At 36.8% G+C, this 23,387-nt stretch overlaps 1 protein-coding gene across 2 annotated transcripts in view; it reads right to left on the bottom strand.

Annotated features, from left to right (window-relative positions):
- Stmn2 (stathmin 2) overlaps positions 1 to 23,387 on the bottom strand; it is a 55,551-nt gene that overhangs the window by 13,004 nt on the left and 19,160 nt on the right. For both annotated transcript variants that reach the window (XM_063257488.1, XM_013144123.3), the window contains exons 2-3: positions 13,206 to 13,301; positions 7,782 to 7,954 (exon numbers count right to left, since the gene is read on the bottom strand). In XM_063257488.1, coding sequence (XP_063113558.1) covers positions 7,782 to 7,954; positions 13,206 to 13,301 — 269 coding nt within the window. The remainder of the gene's footprint in view (positions 1 to 7,781; positions 7,955 to 13,205; positions 13,302 to 23,387) is intronic.

Below are 23,387 nucleotides of genomic sequence, written 5' to 3'. Positions count from 1 at the left end.
TTCAAATATCTGAAGTATAGAGTGTAGGTTTGATAAGATGCTTGTGGCTGCTTATTTTGGTCCCCATTCATAGGTATTGGGTGTATAAACGTGGAACTAGAGGCCACTGGTGTGGAAAGTCACAGCATTGTCCTTTCTCAGTCTTATCTCCAGCAACCATTCTCTGTGACTCCCTAACTTTATTCTTGGGAAGAAACTGATTCTTACATGAATATTCACTCCTCTATTTATACCTTCAAGGAAGCAAATTGGCTCTGATTCATTATTTGTATCCTACAACATGACATAAAATGACTGTGGTTGTGGAATGGAAAGGCATTGATACCAAAGTGAAGCATTTCCCTCACTTTCAGTAGAAGTGAAGTTCTCGGTACACAGTCTAACAGGTATTCTCACTTTCACCTTGGAGGGGCAGATTAGCAGAAAGTAATCTGGACTAACAAAGAGTCCAGAGTGGGATTGCTAAAAGTTACTAAAGTAAATTGCTCAAAGAAAAGATATCTAGCCTCAGAGGAACGTTCCTGAAGAATGTCTACCTGACTTAGAAGGTCGCCACAATGCTGACATAGAAAAACAGAGCAGATCTGCTGACATAATGCAAATGTCAAGGCAAAATACAGAACTGCATTGTGCAATGTGCCATCCTGGGAGAAATAGGGAAGCTTTTCTATCTTGCTATTGCAGAAGCCAGGTTTGTGCTATTGGTGAACAGTTTTCCTAGGCACAAACCTCTTTTCATGGAACTCTATCATCTGAATAATTGCAGCTGAAATACCTGAGGGAAAATCATGAGACAGGGAAGAAGAGTTATTGTACATTGAGGAACACTTTAACATTTTCCAAAGAGGTTAATTACAATTTCTTATATTGCTGTGTATAAGAGTTTAATTACTGCACAAATGAAATGGTAGATAAATCTGAGTTAACTGGTATATAAAACTCATTTTACTTAATGTGCACACAAGAGAGTTAACACTATATTTTAGGTAGCACTAGTGTTTCATTCACTTCTGAAGGAAACACAATTGTACTATCTTATTTTCCTGTCCCTTTCATCACCCGGGGAGTGTACTACTTGCTATTTAGAACCATTTATCAGACATCAAATCTCCTAGTACCTAGTGCCTTTAGTAGGTTACATGATGCATCTGTAATTACTGGCTTTACTACTAACAAGGAATAAACATTTAATCTAAAAACTCACAGATAATGTTTTGTTAAAAGCCGACAACTGAGTGTAATTTTGTAATACAAAAGGGTGCTTTCTTGATTGGCATCCAGAAGCATAGTAAGCGATTTAATTACAGTTCATAGACCTTTAGAATGAGCACCTCTGGGTTTCCTGTGGTTGGCTCTTGGGCAAAGGCTAGCACACACAGGATTCTGTGGTCTATGTATCATCCTGGCTTCCTGACTGTCAATAACCTTGCGCTGGACTTCATAACCTGGTGCTGGATCACATGTGGGGACTAACGATTCACTGTTAGGCCATTTCATTAAGAACAAGCACCAAGCTTTCTCTCAGAGGTTCATCCCTTTTGGAGTTTATCCTGCCAATCATTTCAATATGTTAAATCAAATCTCACTGAGCTGACTTGAGTACAGTGCCTTTTAATTTACACTATTTTGTGAACTTTTTATCAGTGTCATTAAGTTCCTTAAGTTCTAATCATTTTTCATTTTTAGTTGTACTAACCTATTGTATATCTACTACCTCTCAAACGGCTTCTATTTCAATGCAATTTGATAATTTTATAATATTGAAAAATACTAATAAAATGTATTATATGATGTCTATGTTAATAAAAACAAGGGTTTGCTAGGCCACAATCTCTGTGCAATAAAGAACTGCATACATTTTTGTACAATAATTGCTAATTCTCTCACAGTGCTTTATGTAGAGTATCCTCCTAATTTTCTCAATAACTCCATGGCATAGGTCCTATTTACAGTCTTATTTTATTTTATTTCAAGACAGGGTCTCCCTATGTACTTCCAGCTGGCCTTGAACTCACCATGTATCCTAGGCTAGCCTCAAAATCTTTCTGTCTCCCAAGTGCTGGGCTTATAAGCACGTGCCACGATGCCCAACAACAAGTTTCAGATGGGTAAAAGAAGGTAGAGAAATTAGGTGACTTGCTCAAGGGCATCAGGAAGTAGAATAGAATTTGACCACAGATGCTTATTAGTTGTATGTCAGTCTTCCTAGATTTAAGGATGTTTTTAAAAACTACACTGAGCTACAATTGACCATATGACTGGCTATCGAAACTGGAATACTTATGAGAATGAATGAGAAAAAATCATGATGATATTGAAGCAGAAGAGTAGGTTGGAGTGGTTGTGGACAAACTGGGATAGATGGTGGTCACTTAGCTCTGCTGCCTCTTACTAGATAAATGTTTGTTGACTGAATGAAAAAGTGAAGGAATAGATGGCTAAAGTGTTATCATTTCACTTATGCAGGACAGCTGCAATAGACAGACTCATTTCGAGCAATGAGCTGAAGCTGATTGTATGAGATGAACATAGTCTCGACGGACATGAATACTGATTCTCAGAGATAACTGCAGAAGTGAGAAAAAGCAGGAAGAAGATGTGTTCTTTTTATAATAAGCTTCCTCCACTGGCCAGTCAATGGAGCATTCACTCCAGTTCCAAGGAGCCTCAGGGAGCATCATTCAATCCATCAGCCATCTGGCCAAGGCTGCAATGAGCTCGGGAAACTGTCAGGATGCTTAAGACAAAGTCCATAAAGTCCCAGGGGACCGCCTCTGGGACAGTTTCTAGGCAAATCCAAGGAGCCCCTGCCACATGGCGACAGACCTCAGAGATGCGAATAGGGGACATGAGGTATGAGGTTACTTTTGTGTTTAAAATGTCTATAGAAATCATCTTTGCCTACATCTGTCTTCATTTATATTTGCTACAATTATGTTAACTCAATGAGAAAATGCTTATTAGGATAATTGGCAATTACAGTTATTTTTTATTTTAACCATACTAAAAAGTTACTCATACTTTTAAAACATATACTATCATTTCTAGGCAGAATTTAAATAAATCTGTTACTTGCAGGGAACAAAATGGCTGTAGGTCAGTGGAATCTGCTGCTGTGTTCAGGCCGGATGTGCGCAGTTTTGAAGAACTCCTGATATCTTACATAATGGAGTTCATACCTTAACCTGGAGTTCAAGGCCTTCCACAGTCTCTGCTCTTTGCTACTTACCCCCATCCACGGCTCTGCCTGAGCTGCCCTGAAAACATACTGCATTGTTACCTCTGTGCTTCCCTAGTTCAGGAATCATTCTTTTGGCCTGGAATATTTTCCAGTTTTCTTTATTTGGTTAAAACTATTTTTCTAGTTACTTCCCTTTAAAGATTTTAGTTTTTTGAAAAGCTACCATGATTCACATCAAGTAATGACACACATTTATCTTTCCCCATGACCTGCATTTTCCTTGAAGTCAAAGTCCTCAAGACGCTATCTTCTGACCTCAGGACCTGCTAGATCTCCTGCCTCAGTTTCACCGGCTTCTCCGTTCTTTCTCAAACACATCTAGCACACTCCCACCTCAAGCCCTTTCACTTGCTATTATTATTACTCTGAATATTCTGGTTCCATAGAAAAACTGCATGTGTTTCTATTTCTCTACCTTTATGCTTCTTTTCAAATGTTCTCTTACTTAAGAGATTTTTTCTGATAGACCCTGTATTAACAGCTACTTTTACCTAGATCCCAGTTCTCATTGGCATGCTTTATTTTGCATCCTCTGACCTAGTGTATATTTATTTATTAGCTATTTCTCTTTCATTGGAATATGAAGTTGGTGAGGGTGAACTATTGCTTAGCAAATAGTAAATATGTGATAAACAGGTTGCTAGACTAGGGATTACCTGGACTGTAGAGTTAATTTAGTACAATGAGTTGGAGATTTATTGATTATTTCTGTTTTAGGAGGGGAAAATGGGATAAACAAAATCAAAACAAGTTGCATATTTCTACTGTAACAATGGCCCAAAGAGTTATAATTTATTTATTCACTTAAAATTAAATTATAACCTAATGAGAGATATTAAGGATGGATAAAAATATGCAAATAAGACTATGGTTACAATTATGCTAAGTGTTACTGAAGAAAACCTTCCCAAGAGAGAAAATAAGACATGAAATCTGGGCACAGAGAAGTCCCCTCCTACTGTGGAGAATCCACATACAGAGATCACAGAAGCCTGGAGGAAAGTGTGAGACTTAGAGGGGCCTAACCTTTCCTCCTGTTGGTCATGACAGTAGTACTGGGGCCACCATAGCATGGGAGGTTTTTTGTTTCTTAGAATTTCTATATCAATATAATCTTCAGACAATATATATTAAAAATGTTGAGTCACAAGAAATATCTGGTACCATTTTTTTTTGTTCTTTTTTTTGAGACAGGGTCTCGCTATGCTGTTCAGGTTGGCTTGGGCTCACTCTGCAGCCCAGTCTGGTCTCAAATTTGTAGTGCTGCTCCTGCCTCAGCCTCCCAAGAGCTGCCATTTTAAAAAACCCATCGCAGACTGCTTTCTGTTCTAATTACTTGTGACAGAGCTCCCCAGTTCCTGGGCTACCAGCTCATGTGGCTACTGAACACTTCAAATACTGTGACTGTGAATTCAAATGCATTACAAATAGGAAATCCACATTGGGTCTCAAGTACTTAGTATGAATGAAAACAAATGTGAAATGTCTCATTAATATTTCTATATTGATTATATGATGAAATGGTTTTGAATATGTTGGGTTAAAATTTAATATTAATGTTATTTTCATAGGACTTTTAAATGTGGCTGCTGGAAAACTTTGAAATACACGTGTCTCATTTTATATTTCTAATGCAGAGTGCTGTTTCATATGCTGTGTAGATTACTTTTTTCACTATGTTTACATTAAAAAGCCACATCATACATAGAAGGTGAAAGAAGAGAATGGGAAATATGACAGTTGAGTAGTACATGAGCTAAATAATTATATTAAGGTTTACAGTGACCTAAATATTGACAGAAAGATGACGGACATTTGCAATGTAGCATATCTAGTTTCTTTCCTTCTAGTGAGAACATTTTCATCTTCTTTTTGAGAGTCACCCTTCCCTACTTCTCACTCTAGGGATTGCCTAAACCTCCCTGCAGGTCAATGCTGGAATGGTGACAGAGGTTTGCAGACCAAACCACTGCACCCCGTTCACCACCACAACTGGTTCAGATTGGGCAGGTGATCTAGGTAAAGCCGTGGAGACCCAATTCTAGGACTCTTATTAGAATTACTCAGAAAGAGAAACTTCCTTCCTGCTGGATCTCCAGAGCAAAGTAATTTGGGGCTGACTGGAACTCATTTTTCTTGATAATGAAACTCATTTGATGCACAAAGAAATGATAAATATAAAAAGAAATTTTTCTGATAACATTGCCTGACCACTCGGATTCAGCTGTTCCTAAAGCTGCAGTCAAACCTGGATTTTTAATCACGTATCTGTATTTTGTTTTAGCTAGTTGAATTGGATTTTGATTGTTTCTCTGGCCTCATTAAGATATTTACTCAGATATATGCCCTTGCTCATGACTCTTTAAAGAGAATTAACAAGTCTTCAAATTCATTAAGCCAGTACTATAATCCAATAGCATAAAATCAATTAATGAATCTTTAAATTGGTTCTTCTGTTAATTAGTTATACTTTCTTCTAATTAAAACTTCACTACCAACACATAAGCTACTTAGTGCTTTCTGCACAAAAAATTTTAAATAATACCAGAAATGTGATGGAATATTGCATTTAAAGAATTCTAAAGAATATTTTTTTCTGGACATCATAATACTGATTGATTAGATTTGCAAATGTCTTATAGTTATGTGATCAATTTCTATTTAAACCCAATTGTTTAAATGTATAGTTTTTATGATTTATTGCTGCCAGGGTGCAAGAATTTTACTGGAATCATTAATTACCTCATGGAGTTTTATAAGAACATCTGACTGTCTTCTTCCTTTTCCTTCAATAATTTCTTTTGAATTAAATACATCAGAAATATCATCAGTGTCCTAAGCCACAGTGTTGAATTTTGATTCTGAGTTTGAAGTTCAGCAGTCACTGACTGCATGCTAATCAAGTCACAGCATCTGTGTAAGGCAATTATGACCACTCCTGTGCCTGGACCTGTTATCTATGTGGTGTCAGCTCTTGAGTGAAAGCCTAACCTGCCTTGTGTGCTCCACTAACATGCTCCACTGCTTTATTAGTTGGTTATATTGGCCACAACGTTTTGATGGGTTGTGATTCTGAGTAATTTAGTGTAGCTTTGCCATGACAAGAGGACTAAAATAACAACCACCAAAAAGCTAATCAAAATTCCTCTATGCATATTTGTGTTAATAGCTCAGTTTTCTGTTTTTAAAATCTATATTTATAACAACAATAATTGGTTATATTTATACAAACACACATATACATATATATATATATATGCCAATATTTATCAGGCATTTAGAGAATATCACTTTGGTGAAAAATGAAATTGAGATTAGTATATTAACTAATAGGAAGATTTTTTCAGCCAAAAATTAGTATTTTTCATTCAGAAATCTTAATCTTAGAGTTTCTAATCTTTGAGCCTTGATATTTGATACTAAATGTATTTGTGTATATGCATGTGTGTATGCCCATGTTTCACACATATTTGTGTTTGTCTATTTCCTGTAGGAGAATTCAGTCATTAGGAGGTAGGAGTGCTCTTATCTCTTTGTTATTATGCAATAGAAAAGTTTTAATATGTTGGCTAACTTTATAGACAATATCATCATAAAATAAAAAAGGCTTAAAAATGGAGTTTTCACTAATATGATAAAACCTTCATAGATCATATTCTTAAATGATTACTTGAGTCTAAATATATATCACAAAAAAGTAAGTGGGAGATATAATGTAGGGACAAGTTACCTAAAAGAATGCCACTTATAAATGATTGAGTATCCTTGACAGAAAGAATTACCATGACCACACAGTTGCAAGAGATGTATCTGGACATGTGTATAGAGTCCCTAGAATTTTCTAGTGTTCCTGAATCTTGATATCATTGGCTTTTCTCTGTGGAAAATTATTAAGATTTGGAAAGAAAAGCTTTTGGGACCATTGGCAAGAAGCGGACAAAGTCTCATAGGGCTTAGGAATGGGTGGAGGAAAACACTCGAAGATCTCAGAGAATCTTGGTCTTACGAGGACTGGCTTCAGGGGCAGTGGGGCTCTGGAGAGGAAAAGGGCAGGCTCCGGCCCTTACCCTGGGGCAAATACATCTTGACTGGAAAATCTCAGAGGGAACATTCAGTAACTGATAATTCCAAGGAAAGCCATGCTCTATGCTGGGGCTGTGGTGAAGATCCTGAGAAAGAAACTATCACTCCTGTCTCCTCATTCTGACCGCTGGAGTTCTCTGTGGTTGTGCTTTTTCTCATTTGTGCTGATGGATTGAAGGTGGGGAGGCTCGGGCCAGGACCCTGGCGAGGGACGAAGAGCACAGAAAAATCTTTTAGTCTCTGAGAGTTCTGGTCTAGACTGATCTAAAACCACCATTCATCTTACTCTAATTGAGTTCTTACTCTGTAGGTCAGGTTCTATGTCTATTAGAAACTTGTGTGTTGAGATGGTGCAGGTTCAGGATCACTTATCCCCTGGGGTGTGCGTGTGTGTGTGTGTGTGTGTGTGTGTGTGTGTGTGTGTAAGAGAGAGAGAAAGAGTCTATGGAAAAGTTACCTTTCTTCTTTCCTCTGCAGCCTCCAGTTTTTTCTGGATCTCCTCCAGAGACAGATCTTTCTTCTTTGGAGAAGCTAAAGTTCGGGGAGCTTCTGAGATAGGAGATGGTGGCTTTAAGATCAGCTCAAAAGCCTGGCCAGAGGCACGTTTGTTGATTTGCTTCACTTCCATGTCTAGGAAAGAAATAACAGAGAATGTTAAGCTCACAGGATTTGAAGCCCGGGTTTATTTTAATAATTTGGATTCCAGTGATTGAAAGTAGCACTGTTATTCTAGGAAACAGAGCTAAAATGCCGCACATGATGATTTGATCTGCATTGCTTTGATGTCTTTCGCACAAATATGGACATATTTTAACATAATAAATATTTATGGTATTGAAAAGTGCAACAATGTTTATAGAGAGTTGAATAAGGGCAGGCAGACTTAGAAGAATTATTTTTGACTAAGTTTTATTTTCCACTTGAATAAATATGAGCTTTGCATGAAAATCAAGCAGGACATGTTTATTTATTTATTTATTTGGAATAACTGTGAGTGGAGTTTTTTTTTTTTTTTTGGTTAGGTAAAGAGAAAAATAACAAGAGATCTTCAAAATGCACATATTATGACAAATTATCTATTAATCTATCAATCATCTACCTTGCCATTATTCTGTCTATCTACCTATGTACTTACATCATTATGATGTAACTGTTCTTGTGGTTGGAAATCACAGAAGCTATGTTACAGGCAAAATAACACCCTGACCAGTTGGAAATACTAGTCAGTGCTAATGTGCCAGGCATCTTCCTGGTCCTTTCTTGCCGATCAGTATGCCTATCATTCCCTGTGACTGAGCATATGCGGTGTCCTCTCTGTCATGAATGTCTTTATTTTCAGTGTTACAATCCAGTGAAGACAACAGACACAGTACCTTTGATCCTATTTTGTTATGGCACACCTCAGCTGCAGAGAAGAGCCAGAGAAGGAGGCACTGGGCAGGGGGAGGGAGAGGAGCACTTCTTATCTAATTTGTGCTTATGCAGGGGGAAGACAATTCAGGCTTCAAAGGAAGTCAACACTATCCCTTGTGATGACAGGCATGAGCCCGGAAGATATTGTACTAAGTGAAGTAAAGCCAGGCACGGAAAAGCAAGTACCAAAAGGTCTCATTTATATGTAGACTCTTTAAAAAAGTTAAATTCATAGAAGTAAAGAGTAAAATGGAGGCTATGAGAGGCTGGGCATGGTATGTGTGTGTGGTATGTGTGTGCGTGTGTGTGTGTGTGTGTGTGTGTGTGTGTGTGTGTGTGTGATATTGGGGAGATGTTGGTCAAAGGGTAAAAATTTAAATTAGGAAAAATATAATCATGAGATCTATTGTATGTCCTGCTGTCATGTCTGTGGCCTCCAGGCCTCAGGAGTTTGAATTGTGCATTTGTTATTCATTCGTTATTTAGTGCTTGGATTGATGGTGTCAGTGCTCCACCCACAAAGGGGTGGAGCCAGGATGTGATATAATGGTAGGAAGAAGGTGTGTCTTGCTCTCTTTGCTGGTTCTGCTTGCTGTTTTGCAACTGCCTTGAACTGTGGCCCAGCCATGCCCGCCTGCCTTGGAGCCAACTGACTGTGGTCTGAAACCTCCATAAAACTGTAAGAAATAAACTTTTCCTTTCCCAACTTGGGCATCAGGTATTTTGTCTCAGCGACGAGTAAAAAGTAACTAAGACACCTGCTAATGATAATTATAAAATGTAGTCTGATTCTGAAAATCACCAAGATAGATTTTAAGTGTTCTTACCACAAATACATAAGTATATGAGCTAACACATATGCTAACTAGCTTGCTTGCTTTAGCGATTTAACAATGTATGCATATTTCAGAGCATAAATGTATATGGATTTTATTTGTCAGTTACAATAAAGAACTGAAGAATGGTTACTTTTTCAATATTTGCTTATGTGGTAGAAATAAGAAGATTATCAGGCCTGAGAGGAAAGGAAGGTGGACTAAGGGATATAACCGCAGGTATATTTGAGTGTGTAGGATGGAAAACCATATTACTGAGCTTTTGTTGGATCACTGAACGGAACTGTCTCCAATCTCACTGTATGAATGTCTACTTTATATGCTTTAATTTTATAATTTGGACAACTGTTTCTAGGAAGACAATATGTAACTTATTAACTAGTGATTTCTTACTGTATTTTTTTTCTTGAAATTCTGTATTACTTGTACCCTTTTACTGCTTTGTTTTTTATGTCCTTTCTTTTTTGTCTTTAAATAAATAAAAAAAAGATTATCAGACCTTTAAGCTTTCACCCTGCACAGTATGATGTATAATAAAATATAAGGTAATATAATTATAATATAAAAGTGATAGCATCTGTTAGGATATTTATAGCTTTATAACTTAGTAAAATGTAATTTTTAAAATAAAATCTCACTGTTAAATTCTCACTGTTAGTTGAATGTGTTGTTGTTTTGTGTTTTAGATAATATCCTTCTGATTTCACCCCACCACTGGTCCTCACTTGCTATCTGAAACTTCTCTAGATGAGGCCATTCTTTGTTGTGTGTCACTGGACTTTCAAATACAGTCATCCTTGGTGTTCTTGGGGGGTATAGTTCCAAGACCCCTAGAGGTTTCAAATGTCTGAGGACACCTAAGTTCCTCACAGAAAATGGAGAAGTAGTCGCATGTTGTCTACTCAGGTCCTCTGGAACACTTTCAGTCATCTCTAGATTATTTGTAACACCTAATATTCTGTTAAAAGCTCTACTGTATTATTTGGGGACTAACAATATATGTTCAGTACAGATGTAATTTTCTTTGACTCATTTTGGTCTCAGGCTGGTGAATTCATCCATTTGGAACTGAGAGACATGAAGTTCCTCTGTATTTGAAAACAAGTAAGATGTCCCATGCCATGCTTCCGAATCTTTACCTGCAGGTTAAACATCATCAGTGCCTGGAGTGAGGCTGTTTCTAAATCTTTGTCACTACACATTCTTTGACCTTTAAATGCTCTTCAATTCACTGATGTCCCTTTTCATGATCAATATGGCCATGTCTCAAACCAGCTCTTACAGAGAAGTGACTGCTTCTGCTGTGAAGATTATGCTTCCATGAGTGTTTCGGCAGCCTGTTTAGTGTGCATCGAGGCTGTGGTCGGGTGAAACTCGGCCTATAGGAATTACCTTAAACCCTTAAATGCTAATAGGCCATCCAGACACAGCCAATTGGTAAGTATATTGGAAACAAATGTAAAAATATTTTTAAATTTACCTGAAGACAAACAAGATTTTATTTATATCTTGAATAGAACTCCATGAAAACTGTGTAAGCCTTTGGAAAAGGATTACAGGAGAACACAGACAAGTAAAAATAGCTCATTTGGTAAGGTAATGGGATTTTAAATGGTTCGGTTAGGGACTGTTTATAGCTGTGTGATGCTGGGAAGGCTAATTAACTGTTTTACATTCTCATTTTCTCATCTAAAAGATGGAGATAAAAACAGCACCTTCCTTATTAGACTGTAATGAATATTAAAGAATACTAACGTATAGCAAAGGTCATGATACTTTATAAATGTAAATAACAATAATGGCATTATTATTAATTCTTGTTATGATGTTTGGCTGCAATAAAAAACTCACATTAAGACAAAAATACAAGACCAAGGTAAAAATTTAACAAAACTTGAAATTTTTTGTCAATGTCTTTTGAGAAGCAGCACAAAGATGATGTGGAATCACCTTCAACTTCTAAGACCCATAATCTCTTTGTATTCTGCTCCTCCACTCAGTCCCTAAGCTATCATAACCTGCTCTGTCCTAGGCAGTATGGACTCTACTTTCTGATCATTTTTGTACATAATCTTGGACTAATCCCCGAGTCCCTGGAAAGTGAGGACCACAGTGTATTCATCTTTGGACTCTCAGTGACAACACACTGTTAAATTCTGGAGTCTCATATCTGCATGGATAATGGCAGAGGCATCTGAAAGATAGCAAAGATCTGTGTGGTTTATTTGTTGATGGAATGAACTTATGCAAAGCAAGCACGGGGCCTATAATGAAAGTTTTGATTGGAAATGGGAATTCCTTCACTGGAGGGCATTTTCTTCAGCAACAGTTTTTAGCACATCCCGTGCTGGAGCTGAGGGCTTTGGAAGGAAAATGCCTTTAAGTCCTCAAATATGCATTAAAGGCGCTCAAAGGGTTATGTGCCACAAGGTTACTCTGTTTGGTGTTTAAAAGTCACATGTATAAATACTGTATAGTCTCCCTAGTGTAAGAAATGGTAAGAGTACATAAGATTTTGGGGTAATCATGGTTCCCCATTATGTTGCTTTGAAATCATAATATTTTCATTCATTGGTTGGAATGGTTTTAGTGTTTTGTTTGATTTTATTTTGTGTGATGATAAGAACAGTTATTTGAAGAAAACAAGACATTATGGCAGCCACTGCTGATTTAATATCATCTTGCTTTGAAGTCCTACCATGCTTTTTTTCTTCTGTTTCCATTGGTTCTATCATGTTGTGTCTTATTGGATTTTAATATGTGTGATAGTATAAACAAATTTTTTAAGGAAAATGTGGTATTATAGTAGCCATTGTTTGTTTTCTGTTATTTGGTTCTGAATGCCCTGTAATACTTTCATTCTCTTGAATGGTTTTATATTATTTTGTTATGTTTGATACTGTTGTGTGTGAAGGTATGTTCAACTATTTCAAAGTAAAGTGACCTTACATAGCTATTGTTGATATCCGGTTGTCTTGTCGTGAAGTGCTGTGTTGCTTGCATTGTTTTGTTCTGATTTGCTTTGCTCTGTTCTCTTTTGTTTTATTCTTTTTAAAATAAAAAAAGAGTAAGAGTAAATCAAACCTAAAAGATTGCCTGTCAATAAAGTTAATTGTTATACCTGCTCTTTTGGTTTGTCTTTTTAAACCCTCTTTACTTGGTAGTTCAGTCATAAATAAGTTTAACTCATTAATTCAGTTATTATTATTAGCTTATTGACATATATACACAAGATATGGGAACTTCATAAAAGGAGTTGATTTTCTCTCTCAAGTGTTCTAAGTATACAGAATTTTCTTGCAAATTATGATCCAGTTTAATTACACTTTGACATACTATGTTATTGCAAAAATGAAACTTAGACCTATTGTGGATATTGACATGCTGGATGTAGCTGCTAATAACAATCCAGCCATGTTTCTTAAGAGACATTAAAGTGTGCGTATTAGCACCAAATTCAGACTATTTTGAGCAATAAACAATCAGTAAGACTTAATAGCTCCACGACACAAGTCAGTATTGAGATCTACAAAATAATGATTTAATTATACTGGGAACTGAAGGGTAGAAACAATACATACAAGCTTTGCAAATGATTTGCCAGCAGGGGATTTCTGTTGTTGGCAACTCACCATCGTAAGTGTAGATGTTGATGTTGCGAGGTTCCGGGTAGAAGCAAGAGCAGATCAGTGACAGCATGGACAGCTCCTTCATTTTTTCCTTGTAGGCTGAAACACAAAGACTCAAGGTTAGGATCTTTTATTTTCTGGACTTCCTCTTAGTGCTTCTCTAAATCTGCGTAATAATTACAGCCTCCTGCAGAACGAATATTTCCAGGTTTGCTGCTTTGCCTCTTTCTTTCATGAAGTCAAATGGCTGAAAGATGTAAGCAGAATTCAAGTCCATACAGGGAATGTGCATTGTGAATCACAGCAGATTTGATATAATAGTGAGAGAAAGGGCGTTAGATAAAAAAGTAATGTAGAAGGAACTAAGAAGTAGCAGGACAGGAGAAAGAACCTGAAAGCTAGGAAGGAAGAGGAAACTGACAAAATTCGGAGTCCTTTGTAGTAAATGTGCGCACAAGTCTGCTGCACTGAAGATTCAGGAATCAGCCTGAATCATGCAAACTCCTTTGAGAATAATTAGAGGACTCAGCAGGGCAGTTATCCAGCAGCTACCTCCTCCCGGGACATTTCTTGGTGCTTCTTTTATCCCCCAGAGCAATTTCTTATCTCTTCCTCCTCCCAGACATGCCCAGATCTGAGAGCAGATGGGAAAGGGTAAGGATCTCCTCTCCTCCCTCTGAGAATCAGTTTGGCCAAGTTGCCAAGCAGCAGCAAGAGTCTATAATGTCCAGCAAGGGCTGTTGGTCCTGCCTTCACCCTTTCCACTCCCACCTATTTAACTTTTTCTTTTCTTCTCCAAGAGGTCTCCTGCCAAGTAAACTTGTTGAGTATTGAATGACTATTTGTTACCATCAGGATAAGCATCTGTAGACCACAGATATGAATAAAGGGGGAGTTTCTCATCTTTAATTTAGGTTAATTTAACTTATTGAATTAAGAAGAAAAATGATGGGTAGATCATACATTAAATTGTGACAAGAAGTAAACAGATGGCTATGGCCTAGCATACTGAACTTCCCTGGTGACATCTGTGCCTTGGCGGGTTCTTAACCATCACTGGAACCCAGAGGAGATGGGCTACCATGGGAGGGAGGCAATTCCCAGAGGATGAGTTCAGACAGTAAGACGGTGTACTTTTGTTGGCCAACAGGAAACAGATCCAACAACTAGATGCTTTAGAGCCTCAAAATGTTACACTGAGAAGTTGCTAAGGGATTATTTAGTCAGTGGCCCACCCTAATTTTATAAATGAGGAAACTGAGCCTCACAGAGGCCATCGTGGGGTTTCTGGATGGAGTGCAGTGATCGAGCTATCTGAAGCCCATAGGCTTCCTGGCTCTCCTTTAGGGTGAGGTCCATGGGCTACAGGGGTGGGTATGTTGGTGTATAATTCAACCATGTGCAAAGATGGAATATCATCACTTTCATACAGTTCAGCCTAACACATCCAGAGGGTCTGCTTTGAGAGAGTCTGCTTGATGTGTTAATTGTGTTAATAAGTAACACAATTTGCCATGTAGCATAAAAGCCCTGGCCAATGCTCATTTTGAGAAATTTTATTTAATACCTTTGCATGTTTAGAAGGCTGAACCATATTTATTTGCTTTGTTTCTGTATTTGGTTAATGAAATTATATTGCTTATAAAGAAATAAGCAATACTTTACATAGATGTTCAGTGTGAATCACATTTTTTAATAAGGGGACAATACTTTTAGTGATTTAATTTAATTCTATAGGTTGACTGAAAACAATAACATCCCATTTTTGTAAGATTGGAGTACCTTTTATAAAGTTTTATAAAGAGTACCTTTTACTGTGTAAGAAAATGTAATATAGCATTTTGTGATATGTGGTTAGCCCTCCTTATCCATGTGTATTATACCCATGAGTTAAAACTATTGTGGGGCCAAAATATTTGAAATAAATACTTTCTCTGTCTTGACCAACAAGGTACAACAAACTGTTTTCACAGAATTTACATTCTATAGGCATTTCAAACTACCTAGAGATGATTTAAAGTCTAGGAAAGGAAGTGTGTAGGCTACATGTAAATACCAACACCATTACAAACATGGGGCTTGAGCACCTAAAGATTTTGGTATCCACAGAGGTACAGAACTCATTCCCCAGGTATGCTAAAGGACAACAACATTGTAACCACATGTTATACCCTCTTTATTAGGAAGAGATAGTCCAAATATAAAGGTAAGGGATTTTCTATCTCATGACATAGTAATAGTATAAAGCTGTAGAGGAACATGAATTCCTACCAAAATGAACATTCTTCAACATTTGTCTTTAGTTTCTTGGAAAATAAATTCAATAACTTTTAGTAGTTCACCACTCTAACTGTGCCTGAGAAGCTAGTGAAGAGAGGGGAATGGAAGGACTGCCAGGAACCAGCGCGTTTGAGGCCCTGTGTATAATGGATAACTGTTACATTATGGACAGAATGTTTCTATCCCCTTCTCCCAAATTCCTATATTGAAATCTAATCCCTGCTGTGATATTATCTGGAGGTGGGACCTTGGGAAATCATTCAGTGATGAAAACTGAGCCTTTAGAACTGTGAGACTTAAATTTCTATTGTTTATAAGCCACCCCGGATGTGATCACTTGTTGTAACAGCCTGGGCAACTAAGAGAGTGATGGATAGAATGTTGGTCTTTCCTCTCCCTAGTGTTCTGAGGATAAATCCTGGAAGACCTCTGAGGGTGACGCATTCCCACTTTGGTTATCATGGTTATCAAAGTGAATGCATGACCCTGCTCACATGCAGTATGGCAGATGCTCACTGATGTAGGTGCTCCGAACCCCAGGGAGCCTCTTAAAACTAGCAGCAACCAGGGCTGGGGATGCAGTTCAGTGGCATAGCACTTGCCTGGCAGGTGCAGGGTCCTCAGTTTGATTTCCAGTACCAGAAAACAAAAACAAAAACAAACAAACAAAATCCCCCCAAACTAGCAGCTACCGCAGCTCAGGTGGATCTTGGTTGTTTCCCTGCAGCAAAGGCATTCTGCAACTTCCTCTTTACTTAGTGTAACTGTGCAAATTTTCCTTAAGGAAACATTGCCCTCTTTAATCCTCTTGTACATGTAAATCCATTTCAAATTTAAGTCCTAATGCAGGGCGCTTTTCTTCACCTCTTTTGAGGGGCTACCCACACTGACTTTTTACTATCCTTCATGAGCTGTATTACACAATCTCAGTTACATGTTGTTTGAAGTCGTTTGTTATGGTTTTTATGTGTAATTTTTATTAATTAATCCGTTGGCTCTTTGAAGCCAAACATTACATGTTGCTCATCTCTCAAATAATTTACACACTAGTTCTGGACAGAATAGAAAGGGATTGCTTAATAAGTAATTTTGTTGGCTGTCTTGCTGATTGATTTAAATTCAGTTTCTCTGTTAACAAGTATTTATGATCACTATCTCTGGGCAGGAGTCTCTGTGAAACGTTATGGAATTACAGAGATAGAAGAGAATTTTTGTTGTCAGGTTAGGTAGGTGGAGAACATGGATATAAAAGTTGATAATAGATGCAAAATGGGGGAATCATCCAATGAGACACAGATGAGTTGGGTTAGAGACCCAGTAGAACCCTACAGACTTGTGGCAGTTAGGTGGGTGGTCAAGAATGGCTTCACAGTTGCAGTTGCCAATTTAGCCAATAAAAACATAGGGTGCTCAGTTAAGTTTTAAATTAAATATTACACAGAGCATACTAAAAATCATCTGTTGTTTTTCTGAAATTCAAACTTAAGTGGATGTCTTGTATTTTATATGGCAAGCAGGACTAAGTTGGATCTGGGTCATAAAGACAGAACAGTATCAAGAGAAGGAAGGAAGGAAGGGAAGAGAAGGTGTAATTTATTATTTTGGACATGGGAATGAAGTTTTAAAGAGACCATATGGAAGGCCCATGTAAGGAGCCACCACTGTACTCCACCTCATCTTTCCCTTTTCCTGGACTTTATGGTGGGCATTTTCAGGGCTGCAGAGGCAGCACCATCAGTCTACACAGAGCTGTACTCTGACAGTAGGGCTTCTTAAAGTTAAATTTTGCTCCCTAATGTTGTGTAAGATGTTTGAAGTTTTGCTCTCATAAATGTAAATCTCGTTTTAAAACATTAGGTTTACATTAAAACAAATGTGGGTATATCTTGTGCTACTATGTCAAAGCATCGTAAATTAAACATATAAACATGAAGGAAATTGACACCTGGGTTCAGTTTGGAGTCCATCCTTTGGAATATTCCTCTGAGTCTGGGAAGTGTGAGAGGCAGCCCTGGATAAGTGGGCTTCAAGACCCGGCTTGCCCTGACCATTCTGGTTTATGTTCATTAAGAGGCATTCTTGTCAATATCAAAATGTCCCACTTTAGCCATCCTAGTCCTCTTAGCAATAAGAAGCTACTTAATATTTGAAAGGAGAGATAACCTTATACAATTCTCATTTTAGAAATATTTTTTTAAACCTGGTCATTTTACGCAGGAAGGTGCATAAAGAAACAAATGAGTGGGATCAGGAGATAATATAGTGTGTTTAGGAGAAGCATAGTTAGTGCAAAGAAGAAAAAAGGAGATTTGAGACAAGGAGAGAAATGCAGATGGAAAAGATAAGAGATCCTTGAAAATGGATTACTGAGGTTTATAGGTTGGGTCTGATTTGAGGGAAATGGGAAGTGGAAAAAGGCACCAAAGTACAGATAATTTGAATATTTTTCCTGTTAACACAAATGTCTGTTACAGGTAAAGCACAATGCAAAACATGCTAATGAGAGTTACAACTGATGTTTCACACCTTGAACTGACAACCATGTTTTTCCACTTACTTTTGGGAAATAACATATATTAATCTCTTCATTACACCTTGACACTCAGCAGAGTCGAATGCATGTTGGAATGTAGGAAGTGATTCCATATATTTTAAAAAATGGTTGCTTGTATTTGCTATTAACTACAAATGTTTGGAAGTAAGTACATTTCTCTAGGGAATTCGTTTAACCTTCAGTCCATACCGAGCCTTTAGCCTAATGATGTACAAATACGAACTGTAGTTTCTTCCACATAGCTACAAAGGACCATGAGTAATGGAATCAGCTAATTGCCGAGCACAAACAATGCATTAAGGTACTTGCATGGATTTTTTTTTAATTTAATCACCTCAACAATGCTGAAAGAAAGGTGCAATAATTAGTCCAGATTTCTGATGAGGAGAAAAGATGCTCATAGGTTGAGTAACTTGTTTGAGGTCCGATGCATCATGATGTGTAAATTTTAGTCTGAACGCAGGTCTGTCTGTCTGTGTGCCTGTGCTTCAAGGTGATCATTTCTCGCACATTTTGCTTAGATGTTTTCCCTCTATCTTCATTGTCTGTAAATGTTTCCAACCTTTTTTCTCTTTCCTGTTTTCTTTGACACGATCTCCTTAATTAATTACTGTATCTACGTCATCATTGACAATACGGTTTAGGTAAGGACTGGAGTCCCTTGGAACTCATGGGGTACTGGCTCCACAGATACCAAAATCAGAGGATGCTCAAATTCCTTCTCTAAAGCAGTGTAGTGTTTTCATATAGCCTATGTACATTTTCTGGAGTGCTTTAATCACTAATTTACTCAGGATACTTAAAAATGCTATATAAATAGTGATAAATGCTATATAAATAGTGATGTTGTGTTATTTAGGGAATAATTACAAGGAAAAAGTCTACACACATTTAGAATAAATATATTTTTTCCATTTTTTTCTTTATCACAGATTTTAAAAAAATTTTTGCTATACTGAAGTAAAAGGCTACCTTCGTGATTATCCCTGTGAGTGCAGATAACCTTATGAGATGCACCAGAATACATTTCTCCATTCCTGACCCAGACGTAATGCTTTCCCCTGCGTATATAGGAAGCCCATTCAGATGACCTCTTCACAATATGGGGAGGGTGGAGCATCCTGTGCCTCAGTGACGTCACCAAGGATGTGGCTCCTCTTACCCCTTTTCTCTACTATTCCCAGTGTCCTCCTCACTATAAGCCTTATACTGGCACATTTACAATATTCACCTAAGACTTAACGCTTTCCCTTATTCATATTCAGGTAGGGAAATGTTCAGCCCTCTAAGGGACAACCCAAGTTTTATAAGAAATTTACAGTGCTTTCTTTTTTGTATATAACTTGGTATCTGTTACAAGTCTTTCCTTATTCTACATTTTTATTTTTCTGTGGCTTTTGTCAATTTTTCTATGTAAATGTTGAAATCAGTGAATTGAAAGCACTTGATTTTGAATGCAATCCTATTGCTGGTATGTAAATATCTTTTGTTTGGTGTATTATACTATCCTTCTGTCGAATTTTAAGTTATGTTTGTGACACATAATAAATACACTCATCCTGGGGAGTTGGTACACATCACATCTTGGTCTTTTTCACTTCTCCCCCTCTTCCTCCCCTTCCCCAAGCCTGCTTAATTCAAGGCTGAATCTATGATGTAAAACCCCTACAATACACAGGCTGACTCTATGGTTTTGGAGAAGAAAGTTGAATTATTTTTGATATGTGGATTGTAGTTTGATCATTAACATGGTGCAGAGATGTTTTTCAAAAGAATATACAGATTTAATAATCAGATTTGATTCTGAGTTAGATTCAAATAGCAAAGAGATTTGCTTGTTTGGAAAAAAATAGAAAATGGACACACATAAATTTTTCCTGCTCTTTTATGCATACAAACGGTGGGCCCTTTTCCTACATTTTCATTTACATCTTAACTTTATACATACCTTATTTGAAAAAAAATAGTATATATTAGTCATGACATTATATTTCATTATTTTTTAAAGACCCAAACAATTAGAAGTAAATGACTTAAAATTTTTCAGTTTTCCACTTCATTTGGCTTATGTGAGAATAACTATCAATTTGAAATCTCACAAATTATTTTGTTATTAATGTAGAATAAGTGGTACCACTTAAATTTCTTTTGGTTATTCATACTGTGCAAAAGGTACCTTGAGTCCTTAGTTTTGGCTAGTGTTCAGTGTGAAAAAATAATAATAAGTATTTGACTTCTTGCTAAGAAGACAGTAATGAACACTCTGGAAATGTAATAATTATTCTACTTTGGGAGAAAATACCTGATAATCTCTGAATGAGACACCTGTCTGTATCCTGACACATTGGCATGCTTGATGATCACAGAGACGTGGTCATTCAAAAGATGAAATGACTGCCCATGCCCTGTACTTGACTGGCTCTCCTAACGAGTACCTTGGATCTGCTAACACATTTTATTTCCTCTTTCTTTTGCCTTATTTCCCCCAATATCACATTAGTCTAGCAGGGAGGTTTTCTTGGTAAGATCTAAACAGTCAATTTGGTTTAAACTTATTTCTTCTTTCAGAAGGTCACTGGAGAGACAGTCATGGATAAACCAGATGCTGCAGCATGCAGGATAGAGGTATTGTGCACTTGTTTTTGCAGCAATTATACTTGCATGATTTCTGGTAGACAGAAAAGGACAAAAGCCCTTTGTTTGAAGCTTACCAATTTATATAAACAAAACTACTTTTTAAAAAATATACTCTGTCATTTCTAGGCAGAGGTGTTATTTTCTGGCAGTTTTCACAGCTGAGTCTAAGCATTTAAAAGCCAACAAGACAATGAGAGAAGCTATGTTCTCTGCTGATAGATTTTGGAAAGAGCCAAGTTATACCTGCAATTATTAAATATTGCTGCTCTCTAATTTTGTCTGTCCTCACTTGTCTTAACATGAATAGGAATCAGCTACCTTGTAACTCTTTTATTTTCCTCCTTTCTTTTCCATGTTATAAATTTAAGCTCCAGATGCTCATTCTAACTTAATTTTGACCATTCTCTCTCTCTCTCTGGTAATTTTCCTGGGATCTTATAACTCAGTATTAAATCATTATTTTTTATTCAGATATATAATCTCTCTTAGGATATTTTTGGGAGGTCTGTCATTGTGATACATTTCTTTCAAGATGAAACAGATTAACATACTTTTATTTAAAATACTTGTTATATACTGTATTGGCTCAACTTTGGAGCATGAAATTATTTTGGTTGATGAATATGTAACTGAAAGAGTATAACATCTAAAAAGAAAAATAATTTAGATTTCCAAAGACCTATTTCAACATCCCAGAAGATCACTTATATGAGGTAATGTTCTAGATATTTTTGCTATCATGATGTAATGCTGACTGATTTAATATAAAATTAGATTCAGTCTACATTCATTTTACTCATTTCCCTCAAAAGAATTATGGTCTCTGAAGCCGGAAAGGTTTTGAAATATTCATATTTTGATCAGCCAAAGCATTTCAGTTCTTCGAAGGTTTTAGCTATAACATGAAGTAAGGAGACATGAAAGAAAGTCAGAGTGCTGTAACCTATCACTGGGTTCTACAGAAACATGTGAAGCTTTTAAACTTCAGTTCAATAGATTCTTGGCATTAGCAATGCAGACCAGGAAAAGAAATGGATGACATGAATGAGCTCTTGTGATCAACACTGTAAATAGAGGCAGTACATTGTACTGTCCTGGGAGCTCACCTTACTCTTGATTCATTAAAGCTCCTGCTGTGTTTAATGAGAGCTCCACCACATCATGCAGGGTCTTTCTTTTCTTTTTTTTCCTCCACTGATTATAAACTCTTATTGTCCACGATGGAGACCAAACTACACCATGGTTTCTGGTAGTATTGGAGGCACTTCACTCTGTATAGGTGCCAAGAGTTTTTTCACCAAGCCTAGTTATGAGTACTGAGCGATTTTTCTTCCCTTAAGTCCCTAAATGCTACAATGGAGAAGTAATGGGCTTAAAATGATAGTGAAGTGGGTAGGGAATTAAAATTAGACAAAGTCAGGGTGAAAAAACTAGGCTGTTCATCTGGTTAAGGAGAGTTTTCAAATCAGGATGACTTTGCTCTTCCTTTCTGGGTCTGCTGTGGGGAATGTGAGGCAGCCATGACAGTCCATAGACTGTTTTTCCAAAATGGCCAAACAGGCATTTCAATCACCCAAATGACTGAAATCTCTCCTCATTACTTTTTAATTTCTGAATGAAGAGGGGGAAAAAAAGGAAAGATTTTGGAGTCATTCTAACTCAGAAAAACTCATACTATCTATGTAGAGTAAGTATTGCATTTGTGGAGTTAACATCCAGGTCATGTCGTGATCATAAGGATGTTGATTTCTTTGTTCTCTTTGTTTTAATGTGTAGCTTTTCTCCAGAAAATAAGCCTTGCTTTCTACTTCATGTGGATTTTGGAATTAGTCTGACTATACGTAGTTCTATATACAGGATGGATTAGCTGTTATGTTCTTAGAACTCAGGAACTTCAAAACTGGAAAATACATGCTTTGTCATAGTGAAAAATAAAAAATGGTAAGATCTTGATGACTTTATCTCAGCTTCAAATCAGGTGACTTTCCCCTTTCATTTAAACAGTGGTTTGAATACTGAGACTACAGATTCATTTAAAAGAGAATCCTACTTATCATCACAGGTTGAAGTGGTCTATCTTTCGATAATGGAATATGCTAATTTATATAGAATAATGAGAAGAAGCGAGGTCAAATGAAGCAGGGATTCTGCAGCGATTTGTGCTACAAGCCCTGTAAATTGCATTGTAATTTAATTCTTCTACTAATAAAAAAATTCTAGAAGTTGAAAGTGTACTTTTTGAAGAGTCTACACATAAATCTGTACTTCTCTGAAATGGTGGCTAAGTTTCACATTTAAAAGCTTCTTGTTATTGTTTTAGTCTTGAATATGTCTTTAAAAAATCCATACTATGCATAATAGTTACTAATATCAACATTGGCCAAAAGAAACATTTTAACTCCATGTTGCTGCCAAATAAAATTTATCAAGATTCAACCAAATAGAATTCTTGTTTGGGTAGCATATACTCTATGTTAATCTTCCTGTTTTTTTAAGGAAGTAAACAACATAAATAATAGAAGATATTTCAAAGGTCACAAAGACCTCATGTAGGAGCCAGAATTTTATTTGTTTCCTGAAATTCAAAGAGGATTCCAAGGGCTCCTTCAATGATATCCTGTAAAACAGGTTGCATGTGGCATTTTCTTAATCATGTCCTAAAGTTGGATTTTTAAATCACATTCCTTAATTTTAACTCTTTCAAAAACTGTGCA

This window comes from Cavia porcellus, unplaced genomic scaffold (genome assembly GCF_034190915.1).
Source record: "Cavia porcellus strain 051 isolate PalLab524CR breed Dunkin Hartley unplaced genomic scaffold, mCavPor4.1 scaffold_10, whole genome shotgun sequence".
NCBI classification, from domain to species: domain Eukaryota; kingdom Metazoa; phylum Chordata; class Mammalia; order Rodentia; family Caviidae; genus Cavia; species Cavia porcellus.
Note: the sequence above shows the minus strand (reverse complement) of the source record. Positions and strands in the feature narration are given on the sequence as shown.